The following is an 18,331-nucleotide window of genomic DNA, read 5'->3' on the forward strand; positions in this document are numbered from 1 at the left end:
CAGCGACTCAGCTTGTCGTAAGAGGCGACTAACGGGATCGGGTGGTCAGACTCGCTGACTTGGTTGACACATGTCATCGGTTCCCAATTGCGCAGATCGATGCTCATGTTGCTGATCACTGGATTGTCTGGTCCAGACTTGATTATTTACAGACCGCCGCCATATAGCTGGAATATTGCGAGTGCGGCATAAAACTAAACTCACTCACACACTCACTCGTTCCTTACATCAGTGCAAGACAGCGGCAGCTGTTCAAAGTTTCTGTTATGAAACACCACGACATCATCTTGAAAATTCTTGTCTTGTAATGCATTACCCCAAGGCAACCTAGACAAGACATCCGCATTGACATGCTTCTCTGAAGCTCTGTACTCAATAGCATAGTCATATGCACTCAGTATTAGCGCCCATCTCTGCATGCGAGCTGCAGTGATTGCTGGCACTGGCTTTCCAACTCTGAATATTGCTGTCAAGGGCCTGTGATCAGTTATCATCGTGAAATGCCTACAAGTACTGGTGAAAGCGTTTTACGCCAAATATGATACCCAAAGCTTCCTGATCAATTTGAGAATAGCCTCTTTCAGCTGTAGACAAAGCTCTTGATGCAAATGCAATAGGTCTCTCCGATCCATCGCTCTTCACATGTGACAACATAGCCTCAACTCCACATAAAGAGGTGTCACATGCTAACCATAATGGACGTGAAGGATCATAATGACACAGGACCTCAGAACTGGCGATCATAGCTTTGCACTTGTTGAATGCTGCCTCACACTGGGAAGACCAAACCCACTTCCTGTCCTTCCTCAACAGGTCATTCAAAGGGTGAAGGTCACTGTTGACACACTGCACCCAGAGACCATATTATCTATCTATTGTATGGTCTCTGCTGCACCCAAGAAGGACCGAAGCTGAGATACATATTCCGGTCTTTTTGCATCTTGTACAGCTTCTGCTTTGTCCTGACTTATATGCAAGCCATTTCCATCAATCTCATGTCCCAAGTACTTCACAGAGACAACAAAAACCTTACATTTCTGCCTTTTGACTCTCAAACCATAGTCTTGCAATCTCAACACCTGTCTGAGGTTTCTGAAATGTTCCTTATCATTTGCACCAGTCACCAAAATTTCATCTTGCTGGCACCAAACTTTATCAAGTCCTTGCAATATTTGGTCCATGGCTGCCTGAAATATTGCTGGTGCTGATGCGATACCAAATGCCAATCTTGTGTACCTGAACACCTGAATGTTGATTGTTAGGTACTTCTGACAATCAGCATCCACGTCCATTTGTTGATAGGCATGGGCAAGATCGATTTAAGAAAACTTCTGTCCTCCTGCAAGTGTGGCAAACAAATCTTCAATTTTGTGTAGTGGGTACTTGTTAATGTTAAGCACTGGATTCACTGTGGATTTGAAATCCCCACATATCCTTACACTTGAATCACTTTTGACTACTGGCAATATAGGAGTTGCCCACTCGCTGTGATCAACCTTGACTAACACGCCATGTTTCTCCATCATATCATTTACCCTCTCTTGTAGAGCATAGGGCACTGGTCTTGCCTTCATGAATCTTGGAGACACACCATCCTTTAAGGATAAACAAGCTTTGATACCCTTAATTGTGCCTATCTGACCTGAGAAAACATCACAGTATTTAACAAGTAATTCTTGAATTTGTGTATCACTCTTGTCTTCCTTGCAACAGTAAATACTATCACCCAAACATTTCCAGTTGATGTCAACAAATGGCAGCCATGATCTTCCTAGCAGGGGTCCCTCCCCCTTCACAACATGTAAAGCAAGTTTGTGTACATCTTTGACATTTGTAACATCAACTTTCATTATTCCAAAGTCAAGTGCCTGCTGACCTGTGTAAGTCTTCATAGGTATTTCCGACTTCTGTAATTCGCATCCTTTGAACTTTTCTTCAAAAGTCCGCTCGTTGATAATCGAATGCCTCGACCGGGTATCCAACTCGACTTGCATGTCCTTGCCGTTGACACTAACAGTCACCCAAATAACATCGTCACCTTTCTCTGGCAAAGCATACATATGACTCAAACAATACGCAAGGTGATTAGGATACGGCTCACTGTCAATCTCTGCTTTCACACGAGAACTGTTTACACCACCATGTTTAATCACTCAGACACTTCCGGCAGATGAAAACTGCGAACTTGAACCTGGGTCTGACCTGACCTCTGACCCCTACACATTGACTGCAAATGCACGCAATTGTTGTAGTTCAAACACACAGCGTCTTTATGCTTACACGCATTTGCGAGATGAAAACTGCTTCCACATCAAAAACACTGTTTATTACACAGTTTTTAGCACAGTTTAGACACAGACGTTTGAAGCAATACTTCCCTTCACATTGACAGATCCTCTGTTTAGTTCCTCGCAATCCTTCGCTGCTAACTCCATAGAATTTGCAATAGCAAAAGCACAATCAAGAGTCAAGTCATTTTCTGCAAGTACTTTCCTTTGAACTGAAGATTTTAATCCAAGCGCTAAACTGATCATGTAAACGGTCATTCAAAGTGTCTTCGAACTGGCAGTTCCGAGAAAGTCCTCTCAAAACCATGGAATATTGCAAAATAGTCTTGCCATCAGCTCTCATTCTCTTGTGAAATCTGTACCTCTCCGCTATCACGAGCAGGGTTGGCATGAAATGATTCTGTAACAGAGTTACCAATTCACCAAGAGTCTGATCTTGCGGTCTTTGCCAGTGCAGTCAACGATTTAAGCACTGCATAAGTCTCATTTCAAATCATGGACAAAAATCCTGGCACTTGATGAACAACACTGACATCACTGGCATCAAAGAATAACTGCACTCTTTCAGCATACGATGCCCAATCCTCCTTGTTTTCATCGAAAATCCAAACTTCGGCAATGACACCCGCCATATTGAAAAATCACTGAATTATAAGTCAATGTTTTCCAGTGTCAAACTTCAATGTTCACTGCTAATGATGAAATATTTATTAGCAAAAGTACTTTGCACTTCCAATATGTAGGAATTCCAACTGTTATCCTCGTTGCCACTGTTATGTACTGACTTGAACCTCTGGCGCCAATGCAGGTTTGCTTGGCAGTGTAATGAGGCAAGAGAGTTATTCCCCTTGGATAACTCTCGGGTGGCTGAGGCCTGGTTGCGCGGATGAGTGCGTGCTCTGCTTGAGTTGGAATTAAATCATAACAAAGAGTCCTTACGTGTCCTGTTGATTCACAAGTGGTACAGTATCCCTTTACCTAAACTGGAGCTGAATATAAAACACATAAACTTGTGTTGTGTCACAAGACAAGACCGTGATAAGAAGGTCAGTGATAGCTATGAAACAATACAAACAATACAAAAGGCCAAAGCAGAGGTTGACTGAACCTGACGGAGATCAATGAACCCCAAGCTGACTGCTGCAACTAGCTTTCCAGTGAGTCAGTAAAGTAAAACAGTGGCAGTGCAAATGTTAGCACGGGCCAGTTTGGTAATGATGGACTTCAGATTTAATGTAGGAGGGCACGGTGTCATCCCACAGACGACCTCTTTGGTCATGTGGAGAGGTTCATAAATGGCAACAGGGGATATCAAGTTGGCACAAAACGAAACCGGCAACTCACCTGTGAACATGTCCTCTTCTGCTGTATTTATTTCATTTTTATGAATTGGGTTTTTCCTGTAACATCTGTTTGAAACGACAACAAGCTGTGGGCGGAGCACGTCCATTGCGCGACTTGCGTCTAGAATTGTGAATATAATGTACTTCTCACACAAAGATTATAATATATTCAGTTCAGTTTGGTGCTGCTGACATGTCAACAGCTTCATCTCGCGTGTTTTCAGAGGAAGTTGGTATCGGAAGTTTATTGAACGCATGCGCAGTCCATTCGATAAAAATGTCAGCCATGAATGAACCTCGGAAAGTTGCTGGTGCCCGTTTGATTGTCTGTTACTGAATTCCCTGCGGAGGTAATTTACCAAATGTGAGTGATTATCTATATGACATCATGATCTGTGTGTTCTGTTTGTAAAAGATTATTCCTAAATGTCACTGATTTTCGTCTTGGATATTTTCTATTTTCACAGTCTGTCTGTCAAATATTTTTATTTTTGAAATACCTTGTTTGGTTTGTACTTTCGTTTTTAGATATCGAATGTATTTGTGTAATAAGAATTATATAAACATTGAACTGTTATCTTATTGGATAATTATTGCATCTGCCAATATATGTGTTCATTTGGTCGTTTGGTGTCTTAGAAATTATCATGTCCGAGGGAAATATTGAGAAGTTGTCGGGTGACGTTTGGATGTGTGCATGTATTGCACAATTTAGTGACGGTGAAACTGTCTTCCTTTGAAGATTGTTCATTTGACGATCTCTGAATTGTGTTCTGGCAGTTCTTTGTAGGACAATGTTTGCAACGACAAAAACAGTTAATAAACATGCTTTCATCAAATAAATAATAAACAGTGTAGAAGTCTTACTCACATGCCAATTCGAAATAGTCAGGTTCATGTTGGGTAATTTCTTATCTCACACATTGATGATATGATGATATTGTGGCACATTACATTTTACTGGATGAGGCTTGTAAGAATGTCTGGGATCCTTTGGCTAAGTCTCAGTAGCATTAAAGGTTACCTTGACTGCCTGAACCCTTGGTTCCCATTTGCAATCATTCGCATGAAGGTGAACAAACAAATGAAGATCACTTTGTATATTAGAACTGATTGCTTGTGATTACTCCTTTGGACATTTCATTATATGGGAAAGTATTCCCCTTTAAACTTCACACAAGGCCCTAACTTACTCCTAAACCTAAACCCTAAAATGAACCCTTGGCATAACTCTAACCCTTATTTTAAGTTCTAATCAAACCATGTTTCCAGAATACATATTATACATATGTTTTTATCTTCAGTAAAATTTAGGTGGTTATGGGCGGAAGTCTTACAATTATATATTTGCTAATTAGATTTACTCAGTACTGACAACAGTTGAGCCGTGAATCCACTAGCACTACCAGTTTGAATCTCCTTGTACCAGTGTTAAGAAGGAAGGAGTATAGTTTTACGCTACTTTTAACATTACTTCACCAATATCAAGATGGGAGACACTTGAAATGGGCATTACACATTGTACCCATGTGGGGAATTCATCCCAGATCTTCAGCATGACAAGCTAATGCTTTAACCTCTTGGCTACCACACTGCGCCATGCTTGGGAGGTAAGTGGGGTACTTCTTATATTTAATGCTCGTGATAATGGATTACATTCTCCATTTAACATGCATTAGTTTTCTCAATAATATGACTTAAAGGTCGCGTGCAACCCAAAAATCAAACATAATTAAAACACAGTTATCACATGTTCATGATATGTAAAATGCATTGGTGATTGTGAAAAAACAAATAAACAAAAAATTACAGCTCAAAAGTGCAATAGTTTGTACTCGGGTTCACCTCCCTCTAAACGAAGCAGGTTATGATTCAAAACCATATTTAACTACGAGAAGAAGTAGTTTTGACCTTTTAGCTTGATGAAAACATACCATAATCTAATTGATTCTCAGACTGACTTCACACCATGATAGCACGATTGTAAAAGTATGGCGGTGCCCTGTCCCAAACATATGCCAGTCTGAGCATAAATACTATTTAGGGTTGTTTTCACAGAGTTAAAACATCTAAACTACTTTGTACTGGTAGTAAAATATGTTAAAAGTTGTGTCGTGCAAAATCCTTTTGGTCATCAATCATTTACTACAACTAATGAGTAGTTTTAATTTCTTTTAGCTCATTGAAAACAAATCTAAATAGCATCTTCTATCTTGGAAGCGAGGTAGGCGACCAACCACCTGATTTAATACATACAGGCTTTTACAACACTCGCTTCACACTCACAAACAACATATTTAGCATGAACTGAGGCATCTGGTAGAAATTTGTGCATGGTGACACTATCACCCAACACCTGGGAGCATTTGACGGCAATACTAATGATTCTGCATGTCTTTGTTAACATCAAGAAATCAGGAAATTGACGAGCTTGTTACACAGTTTAATGCTTCCTCACATGACGTCACTGCAGAGTTCGTTTGCTGGTGAGAGTGAAGGAGACGTCTTTTTATCAACTTTTAATCGCTTGGAAGCAGTTAACCACAGGTTTTCCAAGAATGAATTTGGTGTTCTGCTTGAGACTAACCATAAGTCTTTCTTATGTAATGGTTAGAAGAGGACAAAAAGTGAGTTTATTCATTCTTTAAAGAATATCTTCTTTCTTGTTGTATCTGTACATATACACAACCAAACCCAAACATGCATGCATGCATGTTGTATCTGTACATATACACAACCAAACCCAAACATGCATGCATGCTTAAACTTAAAGGTCACATGCAACGTAGAACACAACTTTGCAGATTCTGGTACCTTTTGGTATGTACTTACTGAAACAAATCATAAAAAATGCCAATTCAACCTATAAAGTTGAAAAAAACGTGATGAAAAAAAGCCCGCGAAATCGGAGTTCAAACGTTTCACTAAATTCCCCCCAGCGCTGGGGGGAAAACTGGTTTCAACAGCTGTGCTGCGCTGTGTCCATAACGCATGCGCAGTGAATAGGTTCGTGGAGCTTGAAACAGTATGCATGCTCGGAGTCTGAGGTCGTGAGCAGTAGTCTAATCTTGGTTGTGTACACAAACAAGTAAATAATCTACTCGTTACGTAAAATAACTTGTTGATTGTGGTAAGCAGTCTCTGTCACAGAGAAAGCTCAGTGTCTGGTTTATTCACACCTCTATGTCTGTCTGCCTGTCTGCTAAAGACAACATGCAATACACAGCTTCAATCATTGACCATGTGCAATTTGAACTTAACACCTGTCAGACTATACGACATAAAGAAAATAAGTTGATTTATGACTCGTGCATCAGAGTCCCGTGTATGCCACATTATGTAATTAGGCACATGTGATACACATGACATGATTTTATGTCTGTGGGTTGCAAACAAACTACATTCATTTTTTTCCGGATGACCGGATCTGACGGAAACTGGTGCAAACTCTTGTCAGTTTCAAGTCCTGCTTTGTACTTGGACGAATGACAGATTCCAACCACGCAGTAGTTTACCATCTCTACTGACATAATTTTTTATTGGATCGAGCGCAAATTCAGAGAACATGTATTTACCAAACCCAACATCTCTATATACATTCTTCATGGATAACGACTTCTTTTCGTGTATATGATTTTGTTTGACAACAGAATCCATACTGAAAACGACGCATCAAGTACACCAAAAGAAGTTGTTATCCATAAAGAATCTTACTTTATTGTGACTGGCTATACTTCTAAAATGCCCATCAAACAGATCATCTTTCTGTACACATGATGAACCCTCAGCATATCAGCAAATGAAACAGCCAATCGGAAGCTGTTGTTACACTTGAGTGCATATCCACCCACTATGACTGGGTTCGGTCTCCCGAGGGCTTCATTTCGGGGGATGTAAGCCCAAGTACAAAAGATTGCACTTTTGAATCGCGATTGTACGCTTATAATTGTGCGTATTTGTTTTTTTACAAGCAGCAATGTATATTATATGTCATGAATAAGTGATAAATGTGTTTTAATTATGTTTGATTTTTTGGTTGCATGTGACCTTTAAAGCATCCATTTGTTACACTGAAGACCAGAGCTTGATTCCCACATGGGCACAATGTGTGAATCCCAGTTATGGTGTCCCTCGCCATGATATTTCAGGAATAGTGCTAAAAGCAGGATGAAACTACACTCAATCGCTTACTCATTAACTCAATTTTTACTTTAGTCATCTTTAAGATGACATCGGTCGGCGGCGATGTCGGAACTGAACCAAGCAGCACAAGTGAAGATGAGCAAGGGCTGAGTGTGAAATCATCAGTGTTGGGTGTTGAACAGGGCACCATGGATGACTCCGTGAAGCATTCTGAAGCTACTGGTGCTCTTGGACACCAACCACGATGCCCTTCTGACGAAGACCATGCTGGCAATGAAAGAGTTACCTCCCCTAGTGATGTTGGCAGTGGAGGTAAGATGCTCAGATGTCAGGCCTTGTGATGTTCAATTTGAAGTTATTGTACTAGCTAAACACTGAACAAATGGGACTTTCTCATTTAGTTTGTGTATTATAGTTGTATCCACACTCCAGCCAATCAGGGGTACAGATAGGCTGCATACCTGTATGAATTATGCAAGTATTCAGGTGAAAACACAATTCCTGTTAAGCCTGTTCAGTACCATCCTTGACATCTCCAGGGTTTATGTTCTGATAAGTCTCCACTATACCCTGGATAATCTATGGGTAGGCACGATAATTTTATTACCTCCCTTTGCTTGCTCCGTATTCTCACAATAGCCAATCAGCTAGGCCACCGTTATAACCGAGCTTACCAGTGTCAACAAAGGTAGCAGTCGCAACAGTGAAAGTTTGCTTTCAGACTCAGATTTTAGGGAAATCATACAAACAAACTGACAGGTCCGAAACTTAAATCAACATATGCAAGATCTCCTTTTGACATTATCTCTACTTTTCATTTCGGCTGTCAGTCCGTTTTCACTCAATTTTTAAAATAAACAAATTCTGCAGCAGAAAAGGGGCAAATTCTGCACAGATTCTGCAAGAAAATGCATTTTCTGCAGACCAGACGTTTTTCTGCATGGAAAAGTAAATTCCACGATTTGTTCTGCAACCGCAGAATCCAGGAGGGACTGACATATGCAAGAACTCCCCCTACCTTTCAGGGAACTTCTGCATGGTTTGTGTTGCCAAGTTTAATCGGTTAGATGATTTAAAAAGCAAAAATGAGTTGTGATTGGTTCGCTCAACTTCCCAGTGTAGACACCCGATTTGACGAAAAAACAACCAATGGAGGTAATAAATTTGTCAGGCTGAGCCGTAGATGCGACCAGGGTATAGTGGAGACTTATCGGAACATATACTGTGGAGATATCGAGGGTGGTTGTATACAAGTATGCTTGAAGTTTTGTAAATGCTCAATAGATTTTATCTTACATGTGTACAAACAAAGGTAGATAACTGTGGTGTTTGGAGAGGTTCTGTTTCAGTGCCTTAACTTAGCATCTTGCTCTCTTTCTTGTCGTTTCTCATATAAGAGATCAAATATGAATAACAAACGCATAAACCGGCAATTAAGCTTCATTATATTTTAGCAGTTTTTGGCAATTAATGAAAGATGGCAAAATACCCATTTGAGTGTGAGTGAGGTGAGTACATTTTATTTGGTTGGAAAATAAGGATAAACACAAGCAAGTACATAACTCAATGACCCCTAAAGTTATCTGTAGCTCTGATCAGTCCACGTTGGCGAACACTTCTTTACCTGTTGTTTTACATATTTTAGGTGGAACTTGACCATTTGCCTGTGATTTAAGTCAGAAAAGTGAAAATAAATATCAGCATGTTTCTTATTCCGATTTCAATCAGTCATCGGTTCCCAATTGCGGAGATCGATGCTCATGTTGTTGATCACTGGATTGTGTGGTTGTAGACTTGATTATTTACAGACCACTGGAATATTGCTGAGTGCAGCGTAAAACTAAACTCACTCACTCACTCACTCACTCACCTACTCTCTCACTCTCTCACTCATTCATATGAACGAAGTATGCATAAGTGGGACGTTAAACCCCATTTCACCTCTACTGATTACACATCCAGGATTGACAACACAATTCCACATACTCTTTAGCTCTGTCAGTGTGGTCAGCATCTAAGACTTGCATCAGTTAAGCTGGAATAATGTTAAAGGAGTTATATTTGCTTTTACCCTAGAACTCAACTTTGTTTTCTTTGGTTGCAGGTCAAAGCAGTTCATCCTTTAAAATACAAGAAGAAAGTTTGTCTAGCATGGTGTCCACCGACAGACCTGACAGACAGGAAGTCCAAACAGGTGCGGATGCATTGAGACATGTATATATGGGATGCGTCTAGTTGAATGGGCATGTGACTTTGCCCTTTTTCCCACCACCCCGTCATGCACACATAGTTCAAGTACACATAGCTCTCACTCACATACTCACTCACTCAAGGAAATATTGCTGACTATGCATAAATCATTGTAAACATTTTCTTTTCCTTGCAGTGAGGTACTCCAGTCCAGTGTCCAACTCTTTCACAGATGCCACCTTGTCTTGTTCGAAGGATATCAGAGGTATGCTATATTGGCCAGATTTTTTGTTTGAAATCTTCATACTAAAACAATTCCAACTCCTAATTGGCGTCCTTTAACTCAAAAACTGTCATGATCTTATGCTGGCTGAGTATTGTTTCATATCCTTGTTGCAATGAGGAAATGATATATCAGGAGCAAAATAAAATAGGGAGCGTTATTTAAACAAAACTTAAAGATTGACTGTCTTACAGATCCATGTGCCGTGCATGGAAGCAGTGGCTTGTACAACCTGGGAAACACATGCTTCATGAACGCTGGGCTGCAGTGCCTCACTTCCACTGCCTCCCTTGTCAAGTTTCTGCTGGAGGACTTTGTCCTGGAAGAAACAAACAAGAACACACTCCTGGGTCAGTTCTATAAGCTGGTGTGCAAGATGTGGTGTGGCCAGTTCTCTGTCATCCATCCTAAGGAGTTTAAGGACACACTTGGACTTTACCATTCCCAGTTCCAGGACTATAGACAGGTGAGATTTATCGTAACGTATACCCTGGACATATCGAGGATATGGAACTATGGAAATAGGTGAAAGTATGGTAAATCGGGAACACTTCATTGAACACTCAGTGCCACTGAGTATCTCTGCTGTGGATATTAGGTGGTTTATAAATACATTATTATTCTTAATATTATCATAAATCAAGTATACTAATGTCCCCAGGTCCAGCTTGTATACCACATAGCTTTGTCATGCTTGTATGATCCTTAAGGAGTCTGTATGACAGCGACACGTGAAGGTCTGGGGTAGAATTGGCCTTCAGAACCCAATACTTGCCATCATGACAACCAGAATGACCAGTGAAGGTCCAGATTAGATTTGGTTGTCATAAGAGGCGACTAACAGGATTATGTGGTCAGGCTTGCCAACTTGGTTGACCCATGTCATCGGTTCCCAATTGCACAGATCGATGCTTATGCTGTTGATCACTGGATTGTCTGATCCAGAATCAATTATTAGAAGACCCCCAATGATGGATTACTGAGTGCCGCATAAAATAACAACCAACCAAGTCATATGGTCTGGCTAATTTCGCTCATTCATGTGTTCTGTATTTCAGCACGACTGCCAGGAGTTTCTTGCACTCCTGTTGGACACATTTCACGAGCAGCTCAACACGGGTCGGTCCAACCTGGCCGCTCTCTCCAACAACGAGGCCGTGCCTGGCTGCTCACCTTTACATGTCCTCGAGCCCCTGTCCAACTCGCTCAATAATCAAGACTCTAGTCCACTGATGGAAATGTCAAATGCTGGTGACGATCAAACCCCAGATGAAACTTTATCATGTGATAACAATCATGTCACCAGCTCTCATAGTCAATCAAAGCCCTCTGTGTTTGTGAACAAGTCCCACGGAGAACTTAACGTTGCTACAGGCCCAAAGACAGGCAGCGAGTGTATATCTAGTACCACTGTAAATAATTCCTCCATGTTTTCTTCCGAAGACAGCAACCAGTCAACAGTGTCCCTGCACAGCACGGACTCCGAACAAAGCTTGAATATCAAGAAGCTGCAGCTTCAGTCGACATCAGATGTGGGCAGATCAGAAGAAGATGTTACCATGGGAACAGTATCCTCATCCACCGATTCTATGGATAAGAACAACCACAGAACAAATATCAACATATGCAACACGAATACCTCCATGCTTAACATGACAGCTAAAGCATCTCACCTTGATGCCATGACAGACCACAATGCAGTATCCAGCAAATCAGACCACAGTGTCGTTTCCAGCAAGACCGACAACTTGGCCCAGTTGAATAATATTTGTTCCTCTAAGTTACCATCCAGCTTGCTTGAGTATTACGGTAAGGAAACCAAAACACTTAATACAAATGTTTTAGTTAATGAAGCAGCTGATGGCGAGATTGCAATAGATTCAGATAAGTTTGCCAAACAGGATAACCGGCGGCCAGTGCAGGAAGAAGTGAATATTTTACAGGAAGTTCTCGGGGAAGAAGCGAAGGCGGACAAGGATGTCGACCCTGTGAATTTTGGGATCAAAGATACAAACTTACGTGTTGAAAAGAAGAGTCGCTTCCTGTCCAAATCCTGTCCTAATGTTTTGGATTCCGAAAGGGTTCAAGATGTTTATGAATTGAATAATATCAAAAGAATCAAAATCGACTCTGCAGAACCCAGTAAGCATGTTTCTATGCATGAATCTGAGAAAAATGTTCAAATGCAGGAAATGTCCAAGTTCAATACTCAAAAAGTTCTTGATGAAGAAATGTCAGACGGAGAGTCTTCAGCGGAGAGTATGGATGCAGAGGAAGCAGAGAGTTCGGAAGATGAAGGGGACATTACTTCACGAAGCAGCTCTGTAAATGCCCTTTCACTAGATGCTAGTTTTGTTAATAATCGAGCTGAGATATACCAGGAGGAGGCAGATGCTGCATGGAATGATTATCTCCGGGAGAATAACAGCGTTGTGGTTAGCAAGTTCCAGGGCCAGTTTCAGAGCACGGTAAGTCCCAAGGGGGGGCTGACACTTCACACTCAATGTGCAAACACACAGAGTTCGCATGCGCACATGACTTGCATACACACACACTTGACTGAAAAGACAGAAACCACACTCAAAGTTCACTCATCGACCCATACTTTGAGTGTGGTGTAAAACTCAACTCACTCACTCACTATAATGTAACTGCTATGACTACATGGCAGCTATATGAGTAAGTCACTACTGCTTAAAGCTCTATAGTGCCCATGTTCTTTCAAATTATCTGTCACACTACACTACTAAGTCTTATGTCTCTTTTCACACTGTAACTGCAATGATAATTCAGTTGATTTTCACAAGCAACTGCAGGAGGGAGTGGATGTCAGAATCTTTGTGGCATGAAAGTGTGGAAACAAAGTGTTTAGCATGAAAAGTCACTGAAAATGAATGAGTTTTCCGCAACATGGAAATCATTGTCAAACACTTACTTTTGTTTCTGTCCGCAGGTCGTCTGTTCTGTCTGCCGCCATGTCTCTGTCACGTACGAGCCATTTATGTACCTCTCTCTGCCTATCCCAAGGGCTATGGAGAGACAAATATGTGAGTTATCTAATAGCAATCAAGCATACACTGAACAATTATATCACGTAATCGTCCATGTTCGATTTCTTTATCAGTTTGGGAATTGAGACTGTTGCCAGTTATTCTATTATACTTCTGGACCTGTATACTGTTATTCATAATATGTAAGTTGCGAAAATGACACAATGAAAATCATGGCTCAGGAGAGCTCACTCATTGTTCTTGGTGCCCTTGGTTTAGTACCTCCTGGTCTCTTGGAGCTGATAGGAGAGTACCCAGGTTCTCCACAGGGAGCACAGCCCTTCTGATAATCTGGGTTATGTAGAAGGCTGCAGTGTTTGGGACTCTACATATTTTCTGGAAAATTCTTGGTGGGTTCAACTAGGCAGTGCTTCCTGGGAGAAGTCCCATTCACTGTCTGGACTGCGTGTAATGGGGTTGAGGGTCCTGAGCTGATGATAAGCCTTACCAGCCTGACTGTGCCAGGATCACCCGAAACCCTCTCTGCTGCCTTTTCATCTTAATCTGTAAAACATACCATATGTTACTGTAGATGTGCTGACTTCATCGATACGCCAACACCTTTAGTTGACCCTTAACATCAGTGTCAATATTGATAACTCTGAACAAACATTTCTGCTGGTTTCTAGGTGTGATATTTGTGCATCGTGGAATGCCTCCGACAAGGTACCTCCTAAACATGCACAAGACTGACAAGGTGCACAAGTTGAAGCGGGAACTACTCCGCCTGCTCCACCAACCTGACTGTGATATCATCCTAGCTGAGGTTCTCGACTCGCATGTGTCACGAGTCCTGGTGAGTACCATCTGGGGAAAAACAAAACAAGACCAAAACACTTAAGCGAATGAAATGGATTCATGTAATGTTCTGGCTTTGTTTGATTGATTTTAACACACTCAGCAGTGTTCTAGCTGTATGACGGTAGTCTGTAAATGATCAAGTCTAGACCAGACAATCCAGTGATCATCAGCAGGAGTATCAACACATGCCGTGTGTCAACCAAGTCAGCAAGCCTGACCACCCAAACCTGTTAGTCACTTCTTATGACAATTTTAACCTGGAACTTCATGGGCTCTTCTGGTTGTGACTAATTTTTAGATTTTTCAGGGAATCAGGTTTGGTGCTGTGCTCGGTTCTGTCATTTTCAGCGATCATTGGGGATGTTGCTTATAACATCAATCACAAAGTTAACGAATGCAGGATTTCGTTTCTTTTTTACTTTACCAGGGATGAGAATTTTCCGCGAATCCATGGAATTCTGTGTATTTAATCAGGCATGTGTCATTTATGATACATGATACATTGTTTCAATTAACATGCCCCCAAAGATGCCATTTCCTTTTTTGGACTCCTACCCATTCTCATCCCTGCTTTACTATGAATCACCAGTTTGTCAGGCCCAAATTTGAATATTTACTGGCCACAGTCATTTGGAATAGTGTGTTTTTAAAACTCAAATCACAACATTACACGGTGGCAGAAAATCATAGACACAGAGTACTAGATGTTTGGTTATATCTGCCAGCAAAGTTGATTGATAATCTTTTTTAATTTTAGGATGACAATGTAATGCTGAGATACGTCAATGACACATCCAGGAAAATCTATGCATTCGAAATGGTACAGCCTTGCCTACCCCCTGAGGAAAGCCCAGATAACAAACAGGAACCAGCTGTGTCAAGTGTGACAAGCTCATTACCAAGTTCTGTAACAAGGTCAGTGGCAGAAACAGCCACCTCAAGCGACGCCATGACAGATAGCTCAGACATATTCAGCAACATGGACACGTTCAGTAATCAGCCAATCAGTGATAGCCTATTTCACTCCAGTAGGACTGCTCAGGCTTCCATGGTTACCGTCGATCCGGAACTGGGAGACGATTTTCCTGAATCAAAGAGTTGGTCAAGAACAAAGTCCGAGAGGGAGACCCCGCACCCTACTTCCCCGGAGCTACCATTCACGGAAACAGACATGGGGAAAGAAACTCCCGATCTGGCCGGAACCGGACTCTGGGAATGGTCCCAAGTGGGTTTTCCTGATTGTGACAGCACATGGGACAATGTGGCTAGTTCATCAGACTTTAATCCACCTCCGATCCCCCAGGATGTGATAAATAGCATTCCGGGGATAGCAGATCAGTGGAGGACATGTGCAATCTGTCTTGAGGAACTGTCTGACAACGACCTTCTCACACATGAATCCTGCAGTGGGACATTTTGTCAAAACTGCCTAGAGGTAGGGCTTGTGTAGTATGCTTGTTCATATAACTCAAATGAATACTCTTCGAGGTACATGTATCATGATTACTGTGTTGCAAATACAAATGGAAAGTAATGAATGCAACAAGACGTTAACAATTATGTGTTATTCGTTTTATTCAGTGAAACAATGACATGTTATTGACAGTGTTAATTCATCACACCTGTGTCCACATATCTGTCAAAATAGATAAAGACTTAGGTATATTTTGCGTATCTTGCTTTGATAAAGAACCCCGAATCGAAAACACTCCATTTAAAGTAAAAATGTTAAGGCATATAATTCTACTCATGGCAAATAACAATTTCAATTCATTAGACATGGTTTTTCTATTTCTGCTCTTGTAAACGTATTTGTGGATCCATGGATATTGATTCATGAATGTAGACTGACCTGACTGACCTGACGGACTGACGGACTGACCGACCGACCGACCGACCGACCGACCGACCGACTGACCGACTGACTGTTTTAAGAACAGGGATGTCATCCCACAAACTCCTGGTACAACAAACGAAAAAAAAAACACCCAATAATTCCTTCATATTGTTACCTAATACCGTAATAGGTTTCCCTGTTGAGGTACTTTTGTCAGTTTCATTGCACATGTTTGTATATTTCAGATGTCTGCCAAACATACAACTGAAGCAGGATACTGTTGTCCAGTAGGTAGACAGTTGGTTTTTTGGTGCAACGAATAGATCAGAGAGAAAAATTTCTTCGATTCGATCCCTGGTTACGTTTACATACCTAAACACTTTCAAAGATGGTACATGTTGGGTACAATTTCTGGTGTCCCTTACTGTGATATTGCTGAAAGCAGCATAAAGTCACAATCACTCACTCACTTGTGTTGACCCCTAGAGTGCGGCGTAAAACTGAACTCACTCACTGTCAACCCTTTGAAGATAACACAAGGACTGGTCAGATCCAGGTTGAAACTGTGAAACTGGCACATATGTGCACAAGTACAATTAGGAAACGCATGAAAGCCCATATGCATGCATATTGCCACAAGTACAGTAATCTTGTACATTATACTTAAAACTAACCCATGAAGGCTCCGAGGTAGAACAGGCCTTCAGCAACCCATGCCATAAAAGGCGACTACGCTTGTCGTAAGAGGCGACTAACGGGATCGGTTGGTCAGGCTGGCTGGCTTGGTTGACACATGTCATCGGTTTTCAATTGCGCAGATCGATGCTCATGCTGTTGATCACTGGATTGTCTGGTCCAGACTCGATTATTTACATATCACCGCCTTATGGCTGGAATATTGATGAGTGTGGCGTAAAACTAAACTCACTCACCCACTAAACTAAAGCCCATTTCACATCACCTAGGGAAGGAAGCATTTGCCCATCATGCTGAAAATCCAGGTTCCATTCCCCATATGGGTACAAAGTGTGAAACCCATTTCTGCTGTCCCACACCCTGATATTGCTGGAACATTGCTAAAAGTGAAACCCACCTCGCTGTCTCTTTACCTCGTGCCTTCATCATGTGAAAGGCCCCATGTAGGTCAGGGTTAGAATAGGCCTTCAGCAACTCATGCTTGCCATAAAAGGTGACTCTGTTTGGTGTAGGAGGCGACTAATGGGATTGGTTCCCAATTGCGCAGATCGATGCTCATACTCTTGACCACTGGATTGTCTGGTCCAGACTCAATTATTTACAGACCGCTGGAATATAGCTGAGTGCAGCGTAAAACTAAACTCACTCACTCACACACTCACTCACCGATTCACTCACTCATTCACCGATTCACTCGTGCCGATTCCCCTTATGGTTAGGTACAAAGTCTCAAGCCCATTTCTGACGTCCCCGCAGTAATATTGCTGGAATAAGGATAAAAATGGGATGAAACCCCACTCTTTATCACTTCACCTTGTATCTTCATCATGTGACGCTAATCAGCCAATGAATAAAAGCATTCTGTCACGTAATCCTGACAACAACCTGTGTTATCTTTGTTTCAGATCTGCCTTATGCCCGCCAACATGATGGAAGATTTCTCCCCTCTTGTGAGTGCGAACTGTCAAAAGCCAAAACTCAGGTAGGCAGATGTTGAATATCCTGTACACTCTTCCAGTGAGAGACGTCAGTCTAATGAGGCCTTACTAGTCCATATAATAGTACTATAATCTCCGTGGAAAGAGTTATGGTTGATAGGACTGCAGGGAGTCCACCATATTACTGATACTGATATTGCATGAACTGTGTGAGCAGACATAGTGTCTTTGTGATGTATTTGCATGTGTTGGGTTGGCCTTGTGATTAAAGTGTTTGCTCATCATGCCGAAGAACAAAGTTTGATTCCCCACAATGTGTGAGTCCATTTCTGGTGTCCCCTGCTTTGATATTAGTGGAATATTGGGGGTCACATGCAACGTGAAACACAACTTTGCAGATTCTGATGCCTTTTGGTTTGGACTTGCAGTAACAAATGATCAGTAATGCCAATTCATCCTATAAAGGTGAAAAATAACACGTTTTGAAAAAAACAGTGAAAACGGAGTTCAAGCAATTCACTATCTTTCCCCCAGTTCTGGGGAAAAAGTGGTTTGAACAGCTGTGCTGCGCCCATAGTGCATGCGCAGTGATCAGGTTCACACGATTTGAACTGTGGAAGACGACTTGTAAAAACACTGCAAATGATGCGAGCAAAGATTATCGCTGCGGTCACATTTAAAGAACAAGAGATGTTTCTTGTGATTACAAGCATCTTGGGTCTGCAGTAATAAAATTACACTTGTCTGATACCTGCGGATGTG

At 41.5% G+C, this 18,331-nt stretch overlaps 2 protein-coding genes across 3 annotated transcripts in view; one reads left to right on the forward strand and one right to left on the reverse strand.

Annotated features, from left to right (window-relative positions):
* LOC137281612 (activating signal cointegrator 1 complex subunit 1-like) overlaps positions 1 to 3,914 on the reverse strand; it is a 14,660-nt gene extending 10,746 nt beyond the window's left edge. Inside the window, exon 1 of the mRNA XM_067812950.1 lies at positions 3,633 to 3,914. Coding sequence (XP_067669051.1) covers positions 3,633 to 3,738 — 106 coding nt within the window. The 5' untranslated portion in view covers positions 3,739 to 3,914. The remainder of the gene's footprint in view (positions 1 to 3,632) is intronic.
* Positions 3,891 to 18,331, forward strand: part of LOC137281610 (uncharacterized) — a 24,945-nt gene continuing 10,504 nt past the window's right edge. The window contains exons 1-11 of one of the 2 annotated variants that reach the window (XM_067812947.1): positions 3,891 to 3,995; positions 7,847 to 8,086; positions 9,879 to 9,968; positions 10,161 to 10,229; positions 10,442 to 10,713; positions 11,306 to 12,715; positions 13,201 to 13,294; positions 13,927 to 14,093; positions 14,856 to 15,533; positions 16,181 to 16,222; positions 17,537 to 17,613. In XM_067812947.1, the coding sequence (XP_067669048.1) occupies positions 7,858 to 8,086; positions 9,879 to 9,968; positions 10,161 to 10,229; positions 10,442 to 10,713; positions 11,306 to 12,715; positions 13,201 to 13,294; positions 13,927 to 14,093; positions 14,856 to 15,533; positions 16,181 to 16,222; positions 17,537 to 17,613 (3,128 nt within the window). In that variant the 5' untranslated portion in view covers positions 3,891 to 3,995; positions 7,847 to 7,857. The remainder of the gene's footprint in view (positions 3,996 to 7,846; positions 8,087 to 9,878; positions 9,969 to 10,160; positions 10,230 to 10,441; positions 10,714 to 11,305; positions 12,716 to 13,200; positions 13,295 to 13,926; positions 14,094 to 14,855; positions 15,534 to 16,180; positions 16,223 to 17,536; positions 17,614 to 18,331) is intronic. The other variant, XM_067812948.1, reaches the window with a different exon arrangement.

This window comes from Haliotis asinina, chromosome 4, assembly GCF_037392515.1.
Source record: "Haliotis asinina isolate JCU_RB_2024 chromosome 4, JCU_Hal_asi_v2, whole genome shotgun sequence".
Taxonomy (NCBI): domain Eukaryota; kingdom Metazoa; phylum Mollusca; class Gastropoda; order Lepetellida; family Haliotidae; genus Haliotis; species Haliotis asinina.